Source organism: Protopterus annectens, chromosome 10.part0, assembly GCF_019279795.1.
Source record: "Protopterus annectens isolate FY-2018-M chromosome 10.part0, PAN1.0, whole genome shotgun sequence".
Classification (NCBI taxonomy): Eukaryota; Metazoa; Chordata; order Ceratodontiformes; family Protopteridae; genus Protopterus; species Protopterus annectens.
Window position 1 is genome coordinate 1030984853 of NC_056744.1, and position 22764 is coordinate 1031007616.

General features: G+C 36.6%; 1 protein-coding gene across 6 annotated transcripts in view; it reads right to left on the reverse strand.

The window, feature by feature from the left end:
* LHX8 (LIM homeobox 8) overlaps positions 1–21609 on the reverse strand; it is a 158077-nt gene extending 136468 nt beyond the window's left edge. The window contains exons 1-3 of one of the 6 annotated variants that reach the window (XM_044085794.1): positions 21499–21609; positions 12048–12206; positions 9819–9940 (exon numbers count right to left, since the gene is read on the reverse strand). In XM_044085794.1, coding sequence (XP_043941729.1) covers positions 9819–9940; positions 12048–12206; positions 21499–21501 — 284 coding nt within the window. In that variant the 5' untranslated portion in view covers positions 21502–21609. Of the gene's footprint in view, positions 1–9818; positions 9941–12047; positions 12207–12727; positions 12894–12951; positions 12976–14152; positions 14850–19233; positions 19416–21498 lie in introns of those variants that run through there. The other 5 variants (XM_044085791.1, XM_044085792.1, XM_044085795.1 and 2 more) reach the window with 5 other exon arrangements.
* Positions 21610–22764: the final 1155 nt, after the last annotated feature.

A 22764-nucleotide genomic window follows, 5' to 3' on the forward strand; every position in this document is an offset into this window, starting at 1 on the left:
CATACAGTCATAATAGTTCTAATACATTTGTAACACAAGCATCTTATATAAAATTAGTTTGATATGCACAAATGACAATTTACAGAGTTCAGCTAGCTGTGCTGGCAGTACCTCCTTTTGTCACACAGCCAATGAAGTCTCACATCTGGGGTACACAGCAAGGCGTTAGGACATTGAGGGACAGGTAAACATGGAGACCAGTCAGAACAGCAAGAGATTAAGCACAGACTACATCATTTATATAAAAACTATTCAAAATAGCAATAATAAAATATGCTTGCACCAGCAAATCATGGTGAGCCCCCCCCCACACACCCCCCATATGGGGGGCATACCTCCTACTACATAAAAATATACCAACTCCCAATATCCCACAATAGCAGGGAAAGGGATATTCCCAAACCTTACTATTACAGCAGCATTGAGTAGTAACGCCTTTAGATGACCTTTGGGAGGACAAGATTTTAGACTATATTTGAATGCCTTGAAGACAGATGCAACACATCCCTGGCACAGTAGTCAGTTGTCAACTACACCCTCCCAGGCTGCAAATACTGCACCCCCTTTGAACACCAGAAACAACCTACTGAAGTCGATTTTGCTCATATTGTTGCATCATCCAGGGAAAGATGAATGCTACTCCATGTTAGGCTCATATTGGCCTGGGACATTAGAGAGAAATGGGGTGCTCTCTTTAGTCCAGGGAGGTGCATCTCAGGTTGTTTACACACACACTTACTGACAGTCATACTGGTACTTGTAGTTCAATGACCTGAGAGGGAGAGGCAGAGAGATCTGTTGTATCCTGGCCCCCGACAGGTAACTGACGAGTGGGAAAGCCATCTCTCACAATGAAGTCTCTTTTAACCCACTATATTGGTCATAAGAGACACTATGTGGCAGTTTGCCTTATGGGCTTAGAAGCGGACAAAACAAGATATGGCTACATATGTCATGGTGGGTGTATTGAGAAATTATTTTAAAGGTTGCTAAGATGGCTATTATAAGTGCAACATCTAGAAGGCCTTTGGGTTTAAAAGACTACAACAGAGCCACATCGTAAGTGAGACTGTGAGCCATACCATGTAGGTGTGGTGGGTGTAGTGCAAGTTTCCAGCAACCGGTTTTGGTAAGTGCTTGTATACAAGAGCCTTGACTCTAGTGGCAGTCTAACACTCACATACTGTATTGGCCAAACAGGAGACCGTTGCTACATTGCCTTAGGATACCATAAACTAAGCACAAACACTGTTCCAGTAGAATGTCACGATCCACACTTTATTATTCTTGAACACAATTAAAACTCAAATAGACTTCTTCAGAACAATCAGTTAATCCAACAGTAGTTCTTAAATACTCTAAAAAACCGCCAAAATTGTAAAATTAAATCAATTGCCTGGAAACATCTTAAAGAGACAAGTACCCCATTTTAAATGGTCTTTGCATGAAACATAGGAATAGATAGCCCCAGTCATTGTTCTCAACAATATAAACTGAGTTGCTATCATACTCTAAAAAATCTTATTAAAACAATTTTTCAATTAATATATATTAATCATTAAAACACACAATATACACTAAATACATATATTACCATTACCAATATTAATAAATAGTACACAATTACTAAAATTTGCTATTATAATATCAAGTGAAATTGATGAACTATTAACTAATTTCATACAAAATATTCAGAATATGCAGTTTTTTAAATATATACAACTTATTTTAAAAAACACTTATATACATGAATGATAATTTATATACAGGACTATTAAATAATGCATGATACATATGCATCATATTTAATCCAATTACTTATAATATGTTATTTAATATTTTATTTTCTCAGTTTTTCAATTTCTCAACAAGGGTTTGGTAGGTATGGCTTCATTTAAACCCGGGGGTATAGCAGCATTCAACCTATTTGCCACTTGATTTCTTTTCAGCTACTATTGCTTTGATGTCACAGATGCTTTGACAAGGCATTGTTAGGGTCTTTTACAATAAAGATGATCATAAAATCAAGTGTTGTGTTTGACAATTCCCTTTATTAAAATAAATTTTGCTATGTAAAATGTTGCCCAGTGTGACACTTTCTTGTGTATTGATACTCCCACACTGTTTACAATGACCACATTTTGAAGTACCACCTTTCCCTTGCTTTGATTTTAGATGGAATTCATTATTCATTCTTATTTGAAATATGTTTTGTAAGTTCCTATCAGTTTTATAAACAAATATGGGCTTATTTCCCAGCTTATCACTGATTCCATCATCACTAGTTATGTTCCAATTTTTGTCAATAATCTGTTTGACCTTACTGGCCTGCCTACCATACTTTACTATGCATGCTTTTTGAAAGCTTTTAGCATGAGTTAATGTTCCGTGGGCACCATTATTGACAGTATTTGGGACTTTGGGTGGTCCTACACCCAACACTGGTGTATACTTTTTCCCCCATTCCTTGATAACATAACTAGTAACATCCTCTACCAGGTCCTCTGGGTAGCCTCTGTCCTTAAATAATCTTCTTACAAACTGCATTTCATTCAGGAACTCTTGCCTGACCGTAGTCATCCTCGCAACCCTGATAGACTGCCCTTTAATGATGCTCTTTTTCTGGGAGTATGGATGATTACTATTGTATTCAAGATAGCTGTTACAAAAAGTCTCCTTCCTGAATATCTTAGACTGGAATTGTTGGCCATCAGAATATATAAATGCATCTAAATAGTTAATACCTGAATCTTCAATTTTATATGTAAATCTAAGGTATGTTGTGCTATTATTGATGTATTCTATAAACTGGATAAACTCATAGAATGAAAATGTCATCCAAATCATATAGTATCATATATCTATGCCAAGGTGAGTTAAGCACAAATTCTTTTTCCCAATCCAATAACACAAGATTGCTTATAATACTCACCGTCGAAATAGATAAAATTATTATCCAGTACTATATTTATGAAATCATTTATCAAAAGTTTTTTATCGTCACTTAACATACTATAGCCATGTACACTTTCCATAAATCTGTTAATACCCTCATCCTTAGGTATACAGGAAAACAAATCCTTTATGTCAATACTAGCAAAAAATACATCCTGGTACCATAAGTCCTGTGTAAACTTCCCTAAAAAATCCCATGAGTCTTTAATAATATGCTCATGGTTACTGTATATACCCTTAAGCCACTGATCTATAACTTTCCCATAAGGAAAGTTTTTACTGTATGTACCTGAAATTATAGGTCTCAGTGGAGGATCCACAATATCCTTATGTACAATAGTGGCTAAGGTGGGAAATTGTACCCTAAGGAAATCATATAATACCTCATCAATCCTATGGTCCAGAAGATATTCCTCCAAATATAAGTCAATACGCCTATGAGCTATATTAATTTGATTCAATGATGACCTGTCATACTGGTCTACATTGTTCAAGATGTCAAATATTTTTCCATTATACTTAGTTGTTTCCATTAACACTATGCCACCCCCTTTGTCTGGTACTAATATTTTAATATTGGCTACCTGCATTTCATCAATTACTTGATTAAGTCGCTTGTCCCAATCTGTATAGGTAGTCACTTCACTGTGCTTATTTTTTAACTGATAAATTTGTTTACTTATGACTTTCTCAAAGGTAGCTATGGTGTTATGCATAGGTGGAATAAACTTACTTTTTCTTTTTAATACTGTGGGGTTATTATATATGCTAGTATTGTCATGAAAAAATAGACTTAAATTTAGTTTTCTAGTATACAATTTTAACTCAACTAATGCATCTACATAATCAAATTTACCTTTAGGTATGTATTTCATACCTCTAGAAAATATCTTAAAGTGTTCTTTGTTAACACTAAGAGGTGTATAATTATAAATTTTAAAATCATTCCATATATTTACAACCCCTTCTCTGGCTATATCCTGTTTATCTTCACTGCTTACTACAAGGGAGCATCCTATTTCTTCCAGAAAATGAATGATGTGAACATTGAAGCTTGTAACAAAATGTTTGATAATTTCGGAATGCAGTTTATGGAATTTATAATTACTAGCAATGATAGCAAAATTAGTAATTTATTACATGAAGTGGAGAGATTGAATGCTGAAATTACTAAAGATTTAATTTTCCCACAGTGGGAACAATTATATAATAAACAATATATTTATGCTGAAAATAACTCCAAAAGGATTTTTGATAGGAAAACCAAGAAATTCACTCGTGATATGAAGCAATATGCCAATCTCAAAGCTTATAGATGGAATACCAAAGTAAATAGGGAACAGCTTGAATCAGCTGACAGGTACACTGAAAGGAGAGACCCATATGATGACAGGGGGCAAGGAAAAGATTTTTTAGAGGAAGAGTTTATGTACGAGAGAAATTACAGAGACAACAGGAGGGGAAACAGGGGGAAGCAATTTTGGAAGAAATAGGATGCTCCCTTGTAGTAAGCAGTGAAGATAAACAGGATATAGCCAGAGAAGGGGTTGTAAATATATGGAATGATTTTAAAATTTATAATTATACACCTCTTAGTGTTAACAAAGAACACTTTAAGATATTTTCTAGAGGTATGAAATACATACCTAAAGGTAAATTTGATTATGTAGATGCATTAGTTGAGTTAAAATTGTATACTAGAAAACTAAATTTAAGTCTATTTTTTCATGACAATACTAGCATATATAATAACCCCACAGTATTAAAAAGAAAAAGTAAGTTTATCCCACCTATGCATAACACCATAGCTACCTTTGAGAAAGTCATAAGTAAACAAATTTATCAGTTAAAAATAAGCACAGTGAAGTGACTACCTATACAGATTGGGACAAGCGACTTAATCAAGTAATTGATGAAATGCAGGTAGCCAATATTAAAATATTAGTACCAGACAAAGGGGGTGGCATAGTGTTAATGGAAACAACTAAGTATAATGGAAAAATATTTGACATCTTGAACAATGTAGACCAGTATGACAGGTCATCATTGAATCAAATTAATATAGCTCATATTGACTTATATTTGGAGGAATATCTTCTGGACCATAGGATTGATGAGGTATTATATGATTTCCTGGGTACAATTTCCCACCTTAGCCACTATTGTGGCATACCCAAGGTACATAAGGATATTGTGGATCCTCCACTGAGACCTATAATTTCAGGTACATACAGTAAAAACTTTCCTTATGGGAAAGTTATAGATCAGTGGCTTAAGGGTATATACAGTAACCATGAGCATATTATTAAAGACTCATGGGATTTTTAGGAAGTTTACACAGGACTTATGGTACCAGGATGTATTTTTTGCTAGTATTGACATAAAGGATTTGTTTTCCTGTATACCTAAGGATGAGGGTATTAACAGATTTATGGAAAGTGTATATGGCTATAGTATGTTAAGTGATGATAAAAAACTTTTGATAAATGATTTCATAAATATAGTACTGGATAATAATTTCATCTATTTCGACGGTGAGTATTATAAGATTGGGAAAAAGAATTTGTGCTTAACTCACCTTGGCATAGATATATGATATTTGGATGACATTTTCATTCTATGGCGGGTGAAAAGAGGAGTTTATCCAGTTTATAGAATACATCAATAATAGCACAACATACCTTAGATTTACATATAAAATTGAAGATTCAGGTATTAACTATTTAGATGCATTTATATATTCTGATGGCCAACAATTCCAGTCTAAGATATTCAGGAAGGAGACTTTTGTAACAGCTATCTTGAATACAATAGTAATCATCCATACTCCCAGAAAAGAGCATCATTAAAGGGCAGTCTATCAGGGTTAGGGGATGACTACGGTCAGGCAAGAGTTCCTGAATGAAATGCAGTTTGTAAGAAGATTATTATGACAGAGGCTACCCAGAGGACCTGGTAGAGGATGTTACTAGTTATGTTATCAAGGAATGGGAAAAGTATACACCAGTGTTGGCTCATGCTAAAAGCTTTCAAAAGCATGCATAGTAAAGTATGGTAGGCAGGCCAGTAAGGTCAAACAGATTATTGACAAAAGGAACATAACTAGTGATGATGGAATCAGTGATAAGCTGGGAAATAAGCCCATATTTGTTTATAAAACTGATAGGAATCTACAAAACATATTTCAAATAAGAATGAATAATGAATTCCATCTAAAATCAAAGCAGTGGTACTTCAAATGTGGTCATTGTAATAGTAAACATGGAGTATCAATACACAAAGAAGTGTCAGCATCTCTTGGGAATCTTAAATGTGGTGGATTTGTGTTTGGCAAACTGAGAAAATAAAAATTTAAATAACATATTATAAGTAATTGGATTAAATATGAAAAATAAGTTGTATATATTTAAAACTGCATATTCTGAATATTTTGTATGAAATTAGTTAATAGTTTATCAATTTCACTTGATATTATAATAGCAAATTTTAGTAATTGTGTACTATTTATTAATATTGGTAATGGTAATATATGTATTTAGTGTATATTGTGTGTTTTAATGATTAATATATATTAATTGAAAAATTGTTTTAATAAGATTTTTTAGAGTATGATGGCAACTCAGTTTATATTGTTGAGAACAATGACTGGGGGGCATCTATCTATATTTCATGCAAAAAAGACATTTAAAATGGGGGTACTTGTCTCTTTAAGATGTTTCCAGGCAATTGATTTAATTTTGAGTTTTAATTGTGTTCAAGAATAATAAATAAAGTGTGGATCGACTCTCTACTGGAACAGTGTTTGTGCTTAGTTTATGGTGTTGTCGTGAGTTCCAGTCATTCTGTTGATTGCCTTAGGATACCCATATTCAAAACAGGCTGCAGAGATGGTAGAAAGTGTATTTATAGTTAGAAATCCTTATCACATGATCTAAAATGGGATGGCACAAGGGTTTACAGCTGGATAGCTTGGATAAGAATCAAGGCCAAAGACTAAACTCGTGGGGTGGTGCTTAACACAAAAATGAATGGCTCTTTGTACAACTAGGTACAGAGGACATATCTGGAGTTTTTAAGAAAATTTCAATTTTAAATGCCTGCATAAATAAATACAGGGCACTACTAACCATTGCTGTGGGATGCCAAACCTTATGCATATACAGGTTCAGAAAGCCGGTAAATAAGCAAAATGGCCCTCTGGTCACAGTAAGTACAGTCCAGGGTTCTACTGGAATGCAGGCCTAAATATGTTCTGCACTTTCAAGCTCTTTCAGCAATTTAAATCAACTTGCTCAGTAACTCAAAACAGCAAATGCTTAAAGTAGGCAGGACTGCATTTTGTTTTTAGTGCACTTTGTTTCTCTCACCAGGAGAGAAAGAGCAGCAACTAGTCTCAATCGGCTTCCTGAGTAGCAGCGTTTAACAAAGAAAACCAAGTCAGTACACTTGCCATGGTCTAGACCCAACAGACATAATGCCAAGCTTTATATAGTCTTTGAAAAGGTTCATAACAAAACTGCAACCAGACCACTCAATGGATTTCCCATATAGACTTCCCCTATCAGAGACAGACAGTATGCAATATCCCTCTCCTCCATCGCTCACCAGGAGCAAAGCAGTAACATTAATCCCAGGTCTGTCACTTTTCAAGCCTTCCAACAATCTCTAGGAATGCCAAGTACCCCCCATCCCCACTCCTCTCCTTAAAAAAAAAAAAAAAAAGAATTTTAGTGTTTATCAAATGAGTAGCACCTAAAGTTAGTGTAAAATATGTTCTACCCTTCTAAAGGAAGTTGCAAATATATAGTATCAAGACAAACTGGGGAGAGGTGGATGCCACAAATCTGCATTGCAGACACAAGTAAATCATTTGAGTGGTTTCTGTCCAACTGTGTCAACTTAATTTCTGAACCTTCAGCAGTTCTGCATGCATTACATGCTACATACACAATACAGGCTCTTTCAGTAGTCATCTCTGATTTACCGATAATTTAATGCAATGAAAGCCAACTTATGATCTCCATCAACATGCTGATATGAAAATCATCCACACATACCTAATAAAGCTACATTACAGACTACTGCCTCTGTACTTTTGCATTTGTAAAGTGTACCATAAGATTACAGGAAGTAAAAACTATTGGAGGGGAAATAATTCAAAACATTCTTGCATTTCAAACCATACATAAAGAGACATGGGCCATCCTCCTTGGTAATGTTCAGTCTGACCATTTGTCCAGATGTCCGTTTAGTACACGATTCTTCATGTTAGTACAAAGCTTTATTTTGTTGCAGTTTGAGAGTTACCCCCTCAAAAAATAGATAAAAGTGGTCCGCTGAGTGAAAAAAAAAAAAACTCAGGTCAAAGATTGGTGGTGGTGGGGGGTCTTTCTACTGCACTCGCCATAGCTTCCTGATTTCTGTTGCCTGCATTCACTAAATGCAAACAAAGAGGGAAAAAAACTGCTTCAGAAGCGAGCTTGTTTTCAGTCATCGAAGTGTTCTGTGACCATAATCTGCAGAGTAATACAAGGCTATACAAGTGTTTGTTGCACATTATTCTTGCTAGTCGAACATTTGAAAGCCCTACTTTTATAGCATGCTCATCTTCTAGATACAGTTTGAAACAAACCAATCACTTTATCAGAACCATACCACATTCGTTACAAAAATGCAACTACAAGTAGGCAAACTGTACAGAGCAATTTCTCCAACAGTTATGCCTTAAAGGCATCAGTTTTCAATTAACCTTATACACACTACATGTCAAGTGATTTCATACATGTCCCAGCCTACTAGATAGTCTACCACTTTCCCCACTACAGGTTTTAGATAATTAGGGGATCAACATAAAATTCTCACAATAGCAATGACACTACAGTATATCAGGAGCACAGATATCAAACCATCTCACTCCATTTTTTGGACATTTTACAGATTGGTACACGTTTCATTTTAAAATAGCCATCTTGCCACTTTTCAGACAGCTCAAAAAAAATTGTTGCATCTTTAGTAAAAGGCAAGCATGTACAACTCAAAGGCAAGTATGTACAACTCTTACATGGTTAAGTTGCATATATCTGCAGGCAAAGAGGGGATAACTTTCCTTTGATTACAGATTTCAGCAAGTCCTCATGTGGCAAACATACCATGCCCTTCTATTGGGTATAACTTACCCACAAGACAGTATATAGAAGTGGGCGGAAGGTAGATATGTCACTATGAAGAAGAACAAAAAGTTACAGCTATGCTGTAATGAAAAGTTGAGGAATGTCAGAAAATTTACTCTTACCACTTCAAAAATATAGCCTTTTTTGCTTCCAGTTGCACCCTGCATAATTCACAGATTTTATGGCAGACATCATAAATGTAGTCAGTCAAAAATTACAAAAGAACATGAATTCAGCTACAAGATAAGAGCACAACTTTGGGATTTAGATGAAGTCAAAAACAGACCGACATTTATGAAATTATTAAAAGACAACCAATTCTCATAATCACACGCCGATATAGATTCACTGCTTGGAATTCATTTTTCACCAGAATAAATGCACGCACACACACACGTGGTAGCTCAGAAATCATAGGTCACATTCAAGTTAATTCCCCCAATCCTTCTCGGTGGTTTGGAATGTCTGCCATTTTCCTTATTTCACCATAAACAAAAATCACACTTCTGAGCTAAAAGTATTTACCACTTCCTTCAAAAATATACCACACATTTAAACCTTTGCAATATGGCCACTCCAATAATACAAATACATGCAGGCAACAAACTGGCAACTCAAGTGTCCTGAAGGATAGATTACACATCTTCCCATACTCCAGTGCTAACTTGGTCAGTAAAGAAAATAAAGTTTTACCTGAAGTAGTCCAATTTACAGAGAATCTCTTTATCTTTTATATAACAACTGGCATGTCTTCCAAGGGAAGTTCTGCATATGCTGCAGGATAAACAGCGCACGTGCCAACAAAGATCGTTTACCTGTAAGAAAAATATACACCTCACTTATTTCCATTCTTAACAGTGGAAGGGGGGTAGAATTTATTCATTCTACGACAGATACAATGCAGAATTTTCCAACAGTGTACTAGGTTTCAACACCCCATTAACTTTTTGCTTAACTAGATAACCGAAGAACTCATACTCACCTACTTACTGAGTGAGGATAAGCAAGAGACTACAATGAAACATTACAAGCGTGCACAAATTAAATCTTACTCTAGAGAGTAGCTAGTCACTTTGAAAGCTGCAGCAGTAGTAAAAGTACCTACCCCACAATTAAACTCAAATGTTATCCAACTTGCAGCCACTTAATACTTCATCCCCACCCAGACACCTGCTATGATTAGAATATGCACAAAATTCTGATTTTATTAGAATATGCACAAAATTCTGATTTGATATTCACTATGAATATATTAATAAAGGATTATCTCTATATTACATACACAGAGAAATTAAAAATATTTCTATATACACACGCACACAAAGGTACGTACCTACCTACCTTTAGAGACCATAACATAAATGTAACTTACAGAACGCACACAGGAACAAACTCCTATTGAAAGGTTGTGCAAGTAGCAAAAAGTATGGGTGCAGACCCCCCCAAAAAAAGTTAGATAACTGGGTCAGTGACCAATTCTTGCTTATGGTTGACTTTAGTTATTTGTGCTAAGGCAGTATCTTTTCTGCAAGTACTAAAGGTAAAAGGTAAGAAAAAAAATCAAAGGACCAAGTGGGTACATATGTGCAGATTACCGTGCAGAACATATGCAGTCTAAGATTTCTGGGGGTCTTACACTTGTATACCTCTCAACCTAGAGCAAGAAATCTTGGCAAAGCTATAAATAAAAGGGGAGATAAAGGCCCAAAAATATGGACAATTATTAAATATTGCTCTTACAAAGATATGAAGTCCGAAACGACGTCTGTCATTTTCTGTCTTCAGTCTTTGACTTGCTAATAATTTACCAGAAAAAAAAAAACACGATTTCATTAAAAACGAGGGGAAAAAATCTGTACAGTTGCAGAGGTATGATTGTAATGCCTCACATTGCTCTACATTTTTAAAACACCGTGTATCTAGGGTTACCACCTGTCCCTCTTTGGGCAGATGTGTCCCGCAAAAAAATACACAGATATTAAAGTTTGCCTCAGTTTAGTAATCCTGCCCATGTGTTGCCTATCCCAATGTTTATCATCTTCCACTTTTTTTTCAGCGCCATTCAGTTTTACACATCATTCATTCAGAAGCGAAATGTATTTACTCGAATCTAAGCGTCTCAAACGGAAGGCTGTATTGTGCTTTATAAAAATCAAACTTGCTTGAACAAATTCTGAATTAGCAAGGACTTTCTGAAGGATCTGAAGTCTGAAACTCAAACATACCTCGCAACCTCAAGAGTATTAAAAATATAGCACCAACTTTTCGCATTTTTCACCATAGAATGTATTTCTCTATCAGTACTGAAGGTAGGGAACCTTTGTTTAAGCTTAGTTTATGTAAAAGTACCTATAACAGGCCCGACTTTATGAGGAAAGTCTGGGAGGAGCAAGGCTAAATCCGATTAACAGTTGAGAGGTATGAATATTTCAAGACCTTTAGTAACTTCAATCCTCCGTGATCTGACAGTAAACCACTATATTATGAAGAACGGACTAAACTATGTAAAAATCTGGGAAACTGAGCAGTTGACAGGTATATCAAACAGCCCTCAAATGAGAGACAGATCTGGACTGAATAAGGGACACATCCGGGACAGGAGTGTAATTCGTCACGTTTTCTCCAAAAGGCACACGTTTTTGGAGGACAAGAGGGACTCTAATCAGGGACAATGAGATGCATGGGTGAGGGGATCCACTGCATTACGTTACCAGCTACAGTGTCCGTTTTACAGGCTATCGTCCTCAATATACCTTATGCTGTGCAGCCCCTTCCCTGTTTTGAGTGCAAGATCCTTACTGCAATGTTTTTTTAGAGTGTTTGAGCTTTACTTGCCTGACAAATGCCCCCGCCCCCCATACACCCCAGCATCTCACAACAAGAACTAGACGGCTGTTAGAAGCAAGTCAGATGCAATCTCACCTTTAAAAGATATTTGTCTACGATCTCAACTCCACAACTGCTACAGACAGCTTTTCCCGATTGAGGATTTGTGGCCATGGAGTGGGGGGAGAAAGAAGGAGACAATGTGACGGAAGACGAGCAAGAAGAGTCTTCTTCAATTAAACCTTCGGGAGTTCCCTGCAAAATAAACAAAACAAAAGGAAAGCAAACCCGTTATTACACAGAAGTGTAATTATCATAATAAAAAATTCAGAAAGTGCACAGAGGCAATGCCATATTCCATTGTTCAATCATTTTGCTAACACACTCTAGTTCAGTCAGAAGCATGCAAACTAACAGGCTACCTAAAAAGCATGCAAACTAACAGGCTACCTAAAAATACTGGATTTGTGATCCGGGATTATAGCCGAGATAGGTGCGTGGACGTGGACCCACTCACTCAGCTATCTGCTTAATTAACAATAAGTATAGGAATCGGGCACAAATCCCGAAAATAATAAAGAACATACTACTATTAAAATCAGAGAAGCTGACAGCATATAAAACTTCTAAAATAAACCTACAATTTAAAATTAAACTGTAACCCACCACCTTTTAGTCAAAGTCAGAGACATTGAAGAGGTATGACAACCCCCCCCTCTCTCTCTCTCTCAAAAAAAAAAAAGATAATATTTGGTACAATGTGCATATGCATTTACCAAACTGCCCATTCGAACGTTCCAAATATTTTCAAAACCAAGAAATGAAGGGTCATAGCCTTCGGACATTATGAGTACAGGTTATTTGGTTTGCGGTAAAATTTAACGCGTACGCACAAACGCCTGTCATAATCCCTCCGCACTCTTATAACCACGGCTATTCCGTAATTTTTTAACATTTCGCTACATCTCCATGACAACTATTAATCTAATGATTAATGTACCATTAGTAAATAACCTCAATTTGTGATTGCAACATAACACCTCTTAAATGGTCAATGTTCAGACAGCTCTCTGAGCCGGGTTATACACAAGGATGTCCCACCCCACAATAAATGTGTGCTCAATCAAAAGCTAGATGAAGTCGGCAGGAAAAAGACAAACTGATTTTTTAATAATGGCAATTAAACGGGAACTGCATATAGCTGTATCGTCTTTTAAAAGGCCAACTTAAAAGGTGAAGAGGTTTAATGGGTCTCTTGCAAGATAATTATGGCCGATTTAAGAAGCCTGATGCACGTTCCAACATCAGTTTAAATGAAAGGCTGTAGATTAAGCTTGCAACAAGGAGCCCTTGAATATAACCGGCTGCAATTAGAACGGCAGGTGATTTACACCCAATTACAAGTAAATTGCCATTTTAAAAAAGTGAAATGGCGATTTTACTTCCTAGTTAAAGAAACAACATCCAGCAAAGTAAATTAAAATTCTATATTTATGAATGTACTGCAGTATAACGAAAGCATTTTAAAAAAAAAGTCTACCAAAATCGATTTTATTGAAAGGATCTCATTACCTCTTGGTGGTGGCCCCTTAACCTAGAAGGTAAACAAACATCAACATACTACCCTCAGAAGCACACGTGCGTTGATTGAAGTGACAACAATCTTTACAAAAGGATACTGCAATGAAATCCTCAAAATAAATATGCAAGCAGTACAGCATTGTGGTAATGATCCAACTTGGCTTGCATGATTTGGCAACTACAGATGACTAATAACTTAGAATCAACGACATTGGCACCGCACATTGTAGCCTGAGCATACTGTCTGAAAACATTCATTAAAAACTTAAAACTAGCGCCAGGTATCAAGCCAGTCATCGAAGAGTTGCACAATATTAGATAATCAGAACTGTTGCAACGTTGCTTTAATAAAATGATCTGGAGAAAGACTCCGACGAGTCCGACCTATGGGGGAAAAAAACTCCTTTAGTTCTTAGTCAGTTTTCCATACCGTCCTGCACTATGGAAACAGACAAAATGTAACTGTATTCATAAATTTATGATATTATAGATCTATTTTTAAACGCAAACATTTGTCTTCCTAGGGCATTAACTAGGACGAAGTATACTATAAGGAAAAGTGTATTTCAATCAGATACTTGCATCCAAGTTCACATTACCCAGAAATTGTTTCTACTTACTTTTGTAATGGAAGCACCATTTGCCAGGGTGCTTTTTCCTTCTGCTTTGCACACCACTTCTTGTTCACTCTTCCAGTACATTGCCCTCTGATAGAAGCCACTTTCAATACCAATTCCAAACCTCTTGATCGCGGTCCCTTTGCAGCTTCCTTTACTACTTTAATCCACAGTAAAAACAGCAAAATATTCGTACTGTGGCAATGCCTTAATCAGGAAAAGGAAACTCCTCTCTAAACGCAATTTTGCCTTCCCTCGTAGGCGCAGATTAGGACTGGAGAAAAAAGAAAAACTTTTTTCGTTACTTTCAAAGCCGCACCTCCTCTAGTAAAGCCCGCCTACGGCTGCATAACCCAGATTTTCTTTGCACAGATAAACATTTCCAGCGTCTGCCCTTTTCTTTTTTTGGCAGAACTAAGTTATGCACTCTATAGCATTTACCTTCCTTAGCCTTCATCAAATATGTCTGCATCTTTAGAAATTGCCCCAAAAAACACTTGGGAACTAAAACGCTTAGTTAGCAAATTCGTCGTTCCTTTTACTTTTATCCGTCGGTGAATGTCGATAGCTGCTTAAAACATTTCTCATTATATTTAAGAAGTAACATCTGCTCCAAATGAAGTACGTTATGCACTTTCAAGCTCAGGAAACGTCGATTAGTGATTACCTGCTTTAAGAACAAGTATACTACTGAATTGCCTACCCTATTAAAAGCGTTCATTAAAAAGAAAATGTTTATTTTTTGTTCCCCTTTCTCGTCTTCGGATATTACAAAAACTACTATAATTACAATCCCCCAAAATAATGAAGTATGAAAGTGCGCCCTATCCTTTTTTTTCGTGCGCCTTTTACCGTTGAGCGCATTTCCAAGACACAGGTGAAGCACAGCTCCTAACTACTCTATTTCTAGATTTCCAATAAAATACTAACAAGTGATTTGGATTGTGTCTAAATCGCACAGTTCTTGATAGTTTCACTTTTATTGCAAGCAGATGACTTTTCGGGCTATAAACGCGTCTGCTGCGAAATTAAATCTAACAAGTAACAAAGTTTGCTAAAATCTTGCGTAAAGGCGTACTCACTGATGGATTAATCACACAACAGCGACCAAAACTAATGATGTGGTACTGGCTGATGTCACGCAATGCCACTGCTGGTTTTTAAGTTCACCGAAATAATTACAATATGAAAACTGTGAAAGCAGGCGTAGTAACGCTTTTAAGAAAGAAATATATTATGTATATCTATCTATAGGCAGGATTGATTTCTATTACTGTAACTGACAGTTAATACAACAGCATATTTTGCATCAGCGTGCATTTTCCAAAGAATGAGTACTGAAAATCTAACAGTTGTCATTATTAACTGGCTGTTCTTAGTGATTTGCCAGAAAATCAAAACACTTTACAAGGGATAGGGCAAAGACAAGAGCCTCTTGTCAAGAGGCAAGATCAGCGACAGTTGAGCGGTATGAAACATAACATTCACCTTTGACTGCAACAAGATTTCCTAGATGAGCGAGCGTTAGCTTGGTTAGAGGGTTTCAAACTTGATCTAGACTCCATAAACTGTAATATTTCAGAGAGATATACAGAAATAAAAAAGCGATGCTTTATGTGCATGCCCTGCTAATCCGGTATTTTAGAATAATTTAAATGATTTCACGTCGGTATTAGACTACAGAAGACTGAACGTGGCCTTCATTGAGGCGGTTGGACGACTGGTTATACAATAGTTTGTTCTGTGCTACTAACTCATTGAAATACGATTGTTCTTATGCTTCATTGTTGTTGGTTTTGACATAACTGTCATAACCCAGCAGGTTCTAAACAAAAAAAAAAGTTTATTGGGTAAAGTCTACTCAGCTGAAAGAAAATAAATGCTACAGAATTACATTTACATTTATTACAGGCAATTATTTTCACTTGTACTTCAAATTTCTAGACAATAGTGCTGACTCCGTGATGTACAAGTTCAACGACTACTGCCCACATTCACTGCAGCACTTCTTGGGATAGAATGTAGTAAGAGGGTTTTCTTTTTCCAGAAATGTTACTAACCGTCAAAAGTAACTGGGCATGCTTTTCAGTGAAAGGGGTATTGAATATTCAAAAGTTCGTTTTGGAATCGCCGAAAGAAGAAGAATAAGCTTTGGAAACGTTGTGTTTATACCAGAATACAAATTTCCACACTTAGTTCTCAGTTGCATCTAAAAATCAATAGCAAGGTTACCGATGAAGTAATACTGTAAAAAACGTAAAAAAACGTATAGCTTTATTTCGATTATCGTAGAAAATATATTCTATATATTCAATACACATATACAAACAAATGTAGACTAAAAGAAAATGTATTTTAGTAATGCACGAATTTTCTTGTGGCGGATTAAACCCCCGTAACTACTTGAACGGGGAGGTTCATTTTACAACAGAATGCGAAACTGAATGTGCAGCCAGGGGTATGACAGATGCTTTGGGATATGTTGTAATGTCTGTGCAGAGCTGTATTTTAGTTTCGTGCGTCTCTCTGTAATTGGTTAGAATCTTTTGTTGTGGACATTCAGGAAAATAGACAAATGGAAGAAAAAGAAAGATGAAAACATATTAATGTAGAGCAGATAGCTACTCCCAAAATGGGGAATCTATTGTATTTCTTTACTACACCGGCAATCATTGTGATTAATTTTCGTTGTTCACTTACAGTTACTTACAAGAAACTTGAATGAGTTGCCTGAAACCGTTCTTATTTTTAAAACGGCAATGAAAATGTTTATACTATTGATAACTAGTATGGTGGTGGAAAAAGCCACAACGTTCACCCAATAAGTAACAAAAAGAGCAGTTGTAAAAGTAACATTTTCAGTAAACCGTGTTAGTAGTTTGCTAACCAAGTACTACATTTGATAGATTTGCTTAAAAGTAACTTTCCATCCCGATTTCCAACTCCGATGGCACTTATGATGTAATAAATTAAAGACTGGTTATTTAGTTCCGGTTGTTTATTGTTTCTATCAGTTGAAATACTCTTTAAAAATTTCGATATTAAATCTGAGACAAACAAAAATATGCAAGATCTTAAATAAACGCTGCCTCATTTAGTTTGTTCTTATAACTTTCTGTCCTAATACATAAATGACTACAGCTTTTAGTTTTGTACATTTTAGCTTTGTTTTAACCATAGCTGACGCTGGATCTCTAGGCATAAGAATTTAAGTCACGCCTTTAAAAATAGTAATATAAACCATTAAGAGGAAAGCGTTTGTCTGATCTACCAAAAAAGTTGGAAATAATGAGTAATGTGTAAAGAGCCTATTAATTTATTCAGCATTTGCAGCTGACCCATTTTATCCATATATGCATATTTATGTGTATGACGCGAACTAAAAAGTGAATTACAGGCCTTAGCAATCATCAAAAACATTAAAACGGGAACGTATTACTTAATCACCTTATAGTGACTTTATAATTCCATGGAACTGAAACTAAAATCAATTGTGCTAGTCCACTGGTCTGGAACTCAGTTGTACCACGACGCTTTTGGAAGAATCTCTGCAATCAATAGCATCACAGCATAAAAGTACATAAACTTGAAGTCTGCCAAATAAATATTATCTGAATGGCATTCACCTGGGCTAACGGTTCAATTAAAACAGTTTGTGTTAAATCAGACTGCAGTTCCAAATACTATCTCTGGTGCCTGATCTACTTGAATGAAGTAATGTTTGTAGTAGCTATGATTCTTGTTTTGCAGCAAACATATTTTTACAAGGGACAGTTAACAAATCATATGGAACATTGACAAGACCTGAAAGCTCCGAAGTCCTGTTCAAAAGCGAGGGCTTCAGATCTAAGAAACTGTCTCAATCAGCTCATCAGTCATATTGAATTTGGAGCACTGATTCCTAAACGCGTGTAACGGTCCATACTTTATACTACTGACTCTGAGCACTGACTTGCCACACATCAAAAGTACTGACCTAGGGTTACCACCTGTCCCACTTTGCGAGGGACAGTCCCTCTTTGGGAAGTTGTGTCCTGCAAAAAAATTGTAAAAATGGCAAATGTCCTGAGATTTTAGGGCCAAATTATTTCTTATATTTTATGTAATAGTTGCATAAAACAGTTATTCTTATCTGAAACACCTAAATGTTATAAGAGACAGAATAAGCAACTAAAATGCTACAAGAATAAACTTTTATTTAGGCAAAAAGTGAAGTTCTGTCCTTTGTACTGGCCGTGGGTATGTTTTGGCCTGCCAAATCTGACGTTTGTACAAAAAATGTCCCACTTTGGGCATGTGAAAAGGTGGCAACCCTATACTGACCACCACCAGAGGCAAACGTATCACCAGTGAAACCCCCCACCTGTGATAGCACTGTCTCACTACTTATCCACTACCCCCAATAAACTGCAGCAATTTAGAATGACCGGTCTGCATCGGCTACAAACCTGCAAACCAAGTCATTCACAGACAGAAACAGATTGTCGGCCGTTTTCCCTATAACTTAGGGTGGGATACAATTGTAGAAACTGACTGGGAGATTGCTATTCTTTTCAGATATAGCACAGAACAACATTTTTTATCAATATGCGCATTTGCAGGGGAAAAAATCATATTAATCTTTTCTTGTTTTTGCTTCTTTCCTCTCAACTGTCCCTGATTCCGGCTTTTAATTTTGCCCAGTCCCTCCTAAATTCGGCGCTTGCAAAAATATGGTAGATGACAGTCAATAAATACTGACAGTAATGGTATCATTAAACCTAGAGACGTCAAGTCAAATTCTTTTAATTCTGTCAGATTTTTAAGTCAGTAGTACTAACACTTATAAATTAAATCGTCCCTAATTTGGGACTTTTGCCCATGGCACTTGTGTGGGTTCCTCATTATGCAGGTAAGAGGTTGAGAGCTATATTTTAGTGCGTCAGTTTATGGTGTCCCAGACACAGTATCATTGCTTAACAATATTTTGGGTAAATCCGAATTTTCTGCTAAAATACCTGGAAATTTACAAACTTTAATGTACCACCCCTCGCAACACACCCTCCCAAAACACTGTGAATGAAGTATACTTTGCCGGTACATACCGTCAAAGCAAGTTGTTTGCTGCGTTGGTCCTCTTTGATCCCGCAGGAAAACAGGGACAGGTGTTTATGTGATGGCAGTAGACGTCTCTCTTTCATGAAGTCACAACAAACTCTTCACAAGTAGTACTGAATCCATTATGAAGACTCCAAAAAGCACTGGGAGAAGTTTAGTTCTACAAAAAACGAAGTTTCCATTCCATTTCACATTTAGTGTAGCAGGGTGGTTTAACTTTGGAGTCCTCTCTTTTCAGAACTTCATAACTGCCACTCAGAAGTTTCTTCCCGCCAGCATTCTTTCTGCTTTTCTTCAAAGAGAACTTTTCACTGGCCCACGCGCTGTCCTCGCGCCGTACTCACTCTCTCGCTTTCTCTCTCTTTTGAACTGACCATAAATAGGAAATGCACATGATCTTTAGACGTGTAACATTAGTGCAAATGCCTGGTCCTTTCTTGCTGTCATTGATAATTTGTCTAATCAACTCACCAGGAACATTACTGCCACGGTAAGGAATAACTTACATATTTTCTTCTGGCACTTAAAGGCATCCAGTCACCCACGTATTAAAAATGGAGATCCCTGCTATCTCAGCTGTTTAATTACAATCCTAATAAGCACCTGTGTCCAGAAACGCTTTTACTGTTGGCGGTCGGCTGTGGGATAGACAGAAAACTTCTTTAAAACTATTAGTAAAATGTCACAAAAATGTAAAAATAAAGATTACAAACTTAGTACCATACTCGACAGATTTTAGTTAGCAGTAGGCCAATTCTAAAGCTTGGACAGGTGAGTGTGAATATTATAGCTAATCTCCTTTGACCCCCTTCTCCACACATGCTGCAACCCTGGATGATTATATTAATTGGCGGGGGGGGGGGGGGGCAAACACCCAGGACGGATCTGACAAATTATTTTGAGAAACAGAAGAGCCAGCTCAAGCCACTGCCTAATATTAACAGCCGCCCTTCAACTATCCTGGCAATGAAGCATCTTCTGAGGAGATGAAAGTGGGTATTAACTCTTCAGGTTTCCAATACTGGACACAAAAAGTGTGCTGTAAGAAAAATCACGGTTTTGCCTGCGAAATGCTATGACCTCACCTCAAGGAAATATAGCCCCAAGACTTTAATAGTCTAATTCGGTTGTGAAATTATTTAAGACATTAAAAAGTGCAATCTGTCCATGTGCTGCGCTGCCTGTTATTACTTAATAAATGCTGCATTATTTTCTGCTTTGCCACCTTCGTGCACACGTCCACATGCATAACGTACATATCAACCGCTAAGAGTAAGAAATCTGGAGAAAGCTATAATTAACGGGGGTCAAAGGCCCAAAAAATGGTGACAATTTTTAAATATTGCTCTTACAAACTTAGAAAGCGGGTGGAACAGTTTTTTCATTGGCACAGATTTTAAAAGTATATTAAGTCGAAAACTCAAATTTCTGTCATTATTTCCTGACTTCAGTCCTCAACGATTTGCCAATGATTTGCCAGAAAACCACAATTTTCGGAGAAAAGGACCAACACATATGAGGCAAAATCTGGACATTCTTTGAAAATCTGGACAGTTGAGACTCTCAACTTGAGAGTTATAAAAAAAATGCTGTTTTCGTATTACATGTTCGTAGGCTTATGTACAGAGATGTCATGTTTCAGTCATTCCTTTTAGATAGTTGAAGATACACTGTTGCCGGAGTGAATACATGTTACAGACACGACGCGATTTCAGTAAAATAGTCATTTGAGTACACAGAATTCCTCCATACCAACTTTCCATAATTTTCACATTTGTTTAAAAAACGCATCCTGGAGACTAGAACGAAAATGCTCAGTGTCTACGGAATTGAGGCATCACAAACATTTGCTGTAGGCTCTGCGGTGACAGTGACCGCATTTACATAAGTTCCCTTTGTCGGACGCAGTACATTTTTTAAATTTATTTATTTACTTATTTGGCCGGGTAAGTGAACTGGACCAAAAATGGCTCCTTAGCCGTCACGTTACAATAGTGAAAAGATGCATAGTTTTACACTCTTAAAAACGAATACCTAAAATTCAGTAAACCCCCGCTTTCTGCAGCTCATATCTTTGCTGAATTTGCACTCAAAATCCTAAGTAAATATTTAGTGACTTGAACCCTTCCATTTGCTAACCACCTGACAATGAAGGAAAATGCGGGCTTTGTCTCTGGAACCGATCTATCAGACACCCATATGACTCAACTAGTTATAGAAAACGCTCATAGTTATAAAAGCACAGCGCTCACCATATTACTTGGTCTTGGAAAAAGGTTCTCCGTAATGGGTAACCGATTATTTTTCCTCTTTCGATAACCTCAGCTCAGCATTAAAAACACCAGTCTCCCATATTCACGACTACTTACGCCTTCTGGAGGTACATGCCATGAAATCATGTGCCAAATCAGGAAGGCATGACTTGTCTTTTTTCCTAGTTCGGCCCACTGTAATGACAAGTACATATGTAAAACAAACAAGCATGTTCTACTATAAACCTGCCTGACTTATAGGAAGCTCCATATACTAATGCAACATGGAAAAAACATTTAAACACATACGAATAAGAGGATGACGAACACTCACTTCGGAGGGCCTTCTCTCAAGTCTACTGATAATAGTGTCCGCAAAACGATATTTATAAAGGCTATATGCAATGGAAAAATATGGGAAAGATTCCGGTTGTCTTTGGCTTGTGAGCCCCATTTTTAAAGTTGTGTGCACTACACACCTCTCTATGCCTATATCTATGTTCACATACACACTTTTATACACACACACACACACACACACACACACACACACATATATATATATATATATATATATATATATATATATTTGCACAAATACATATGTATAATATATATATATATGCACACAATATGGTGTGTGCCTAAGTAGCATGTATTAGTTTGAATTGCTCAGTTAAGAATTAGCCTCATACACTATGCAAATCATTGGTTATGTACATCAAATCACTGCATATTCACATGACATGCTCAGCAATGAAGCATTTAATCCTTAGCAGTGTATCTTTTTGGAACAGTCTGTATCACTGTCTGATTTCTTCAAAGGATGGCCCAGTATATATATGGAACATTTGACTAGGCTGTTTATTCTGGGCATCTGGTGTTTTGAGGACAGTCCTTTCTGCATTGTAGCTTTAGTTTTAGACATGACTTCTGGAGTTTTTCTGTGCAGCTTTTGACTATTAGTTTTTGTTGCCTCTTTCTTCTTGTAGCAGGACTGGTTGTTGCACTTTCGATTGCTCTTTTTCCCATTTGCTTGAGTTAGGAATGTTTATCCTGAACAAATGTCTGCAAATATTTTTCTGTACAGCTTTCCTCATTCCTCATGATCTTCACAGGATATTAGCTCAGCTATTTCTCTGAACTAAAACAAATCTGTGCCCACTCAGCTCTATGGACAATCTGGAACTGGCAGTGTTGGGATTTCTTCCTTGCCTGCTGCTCTAGCTTGTATTGCAGATGGCACAAATTTGCATTTTCTTTCTA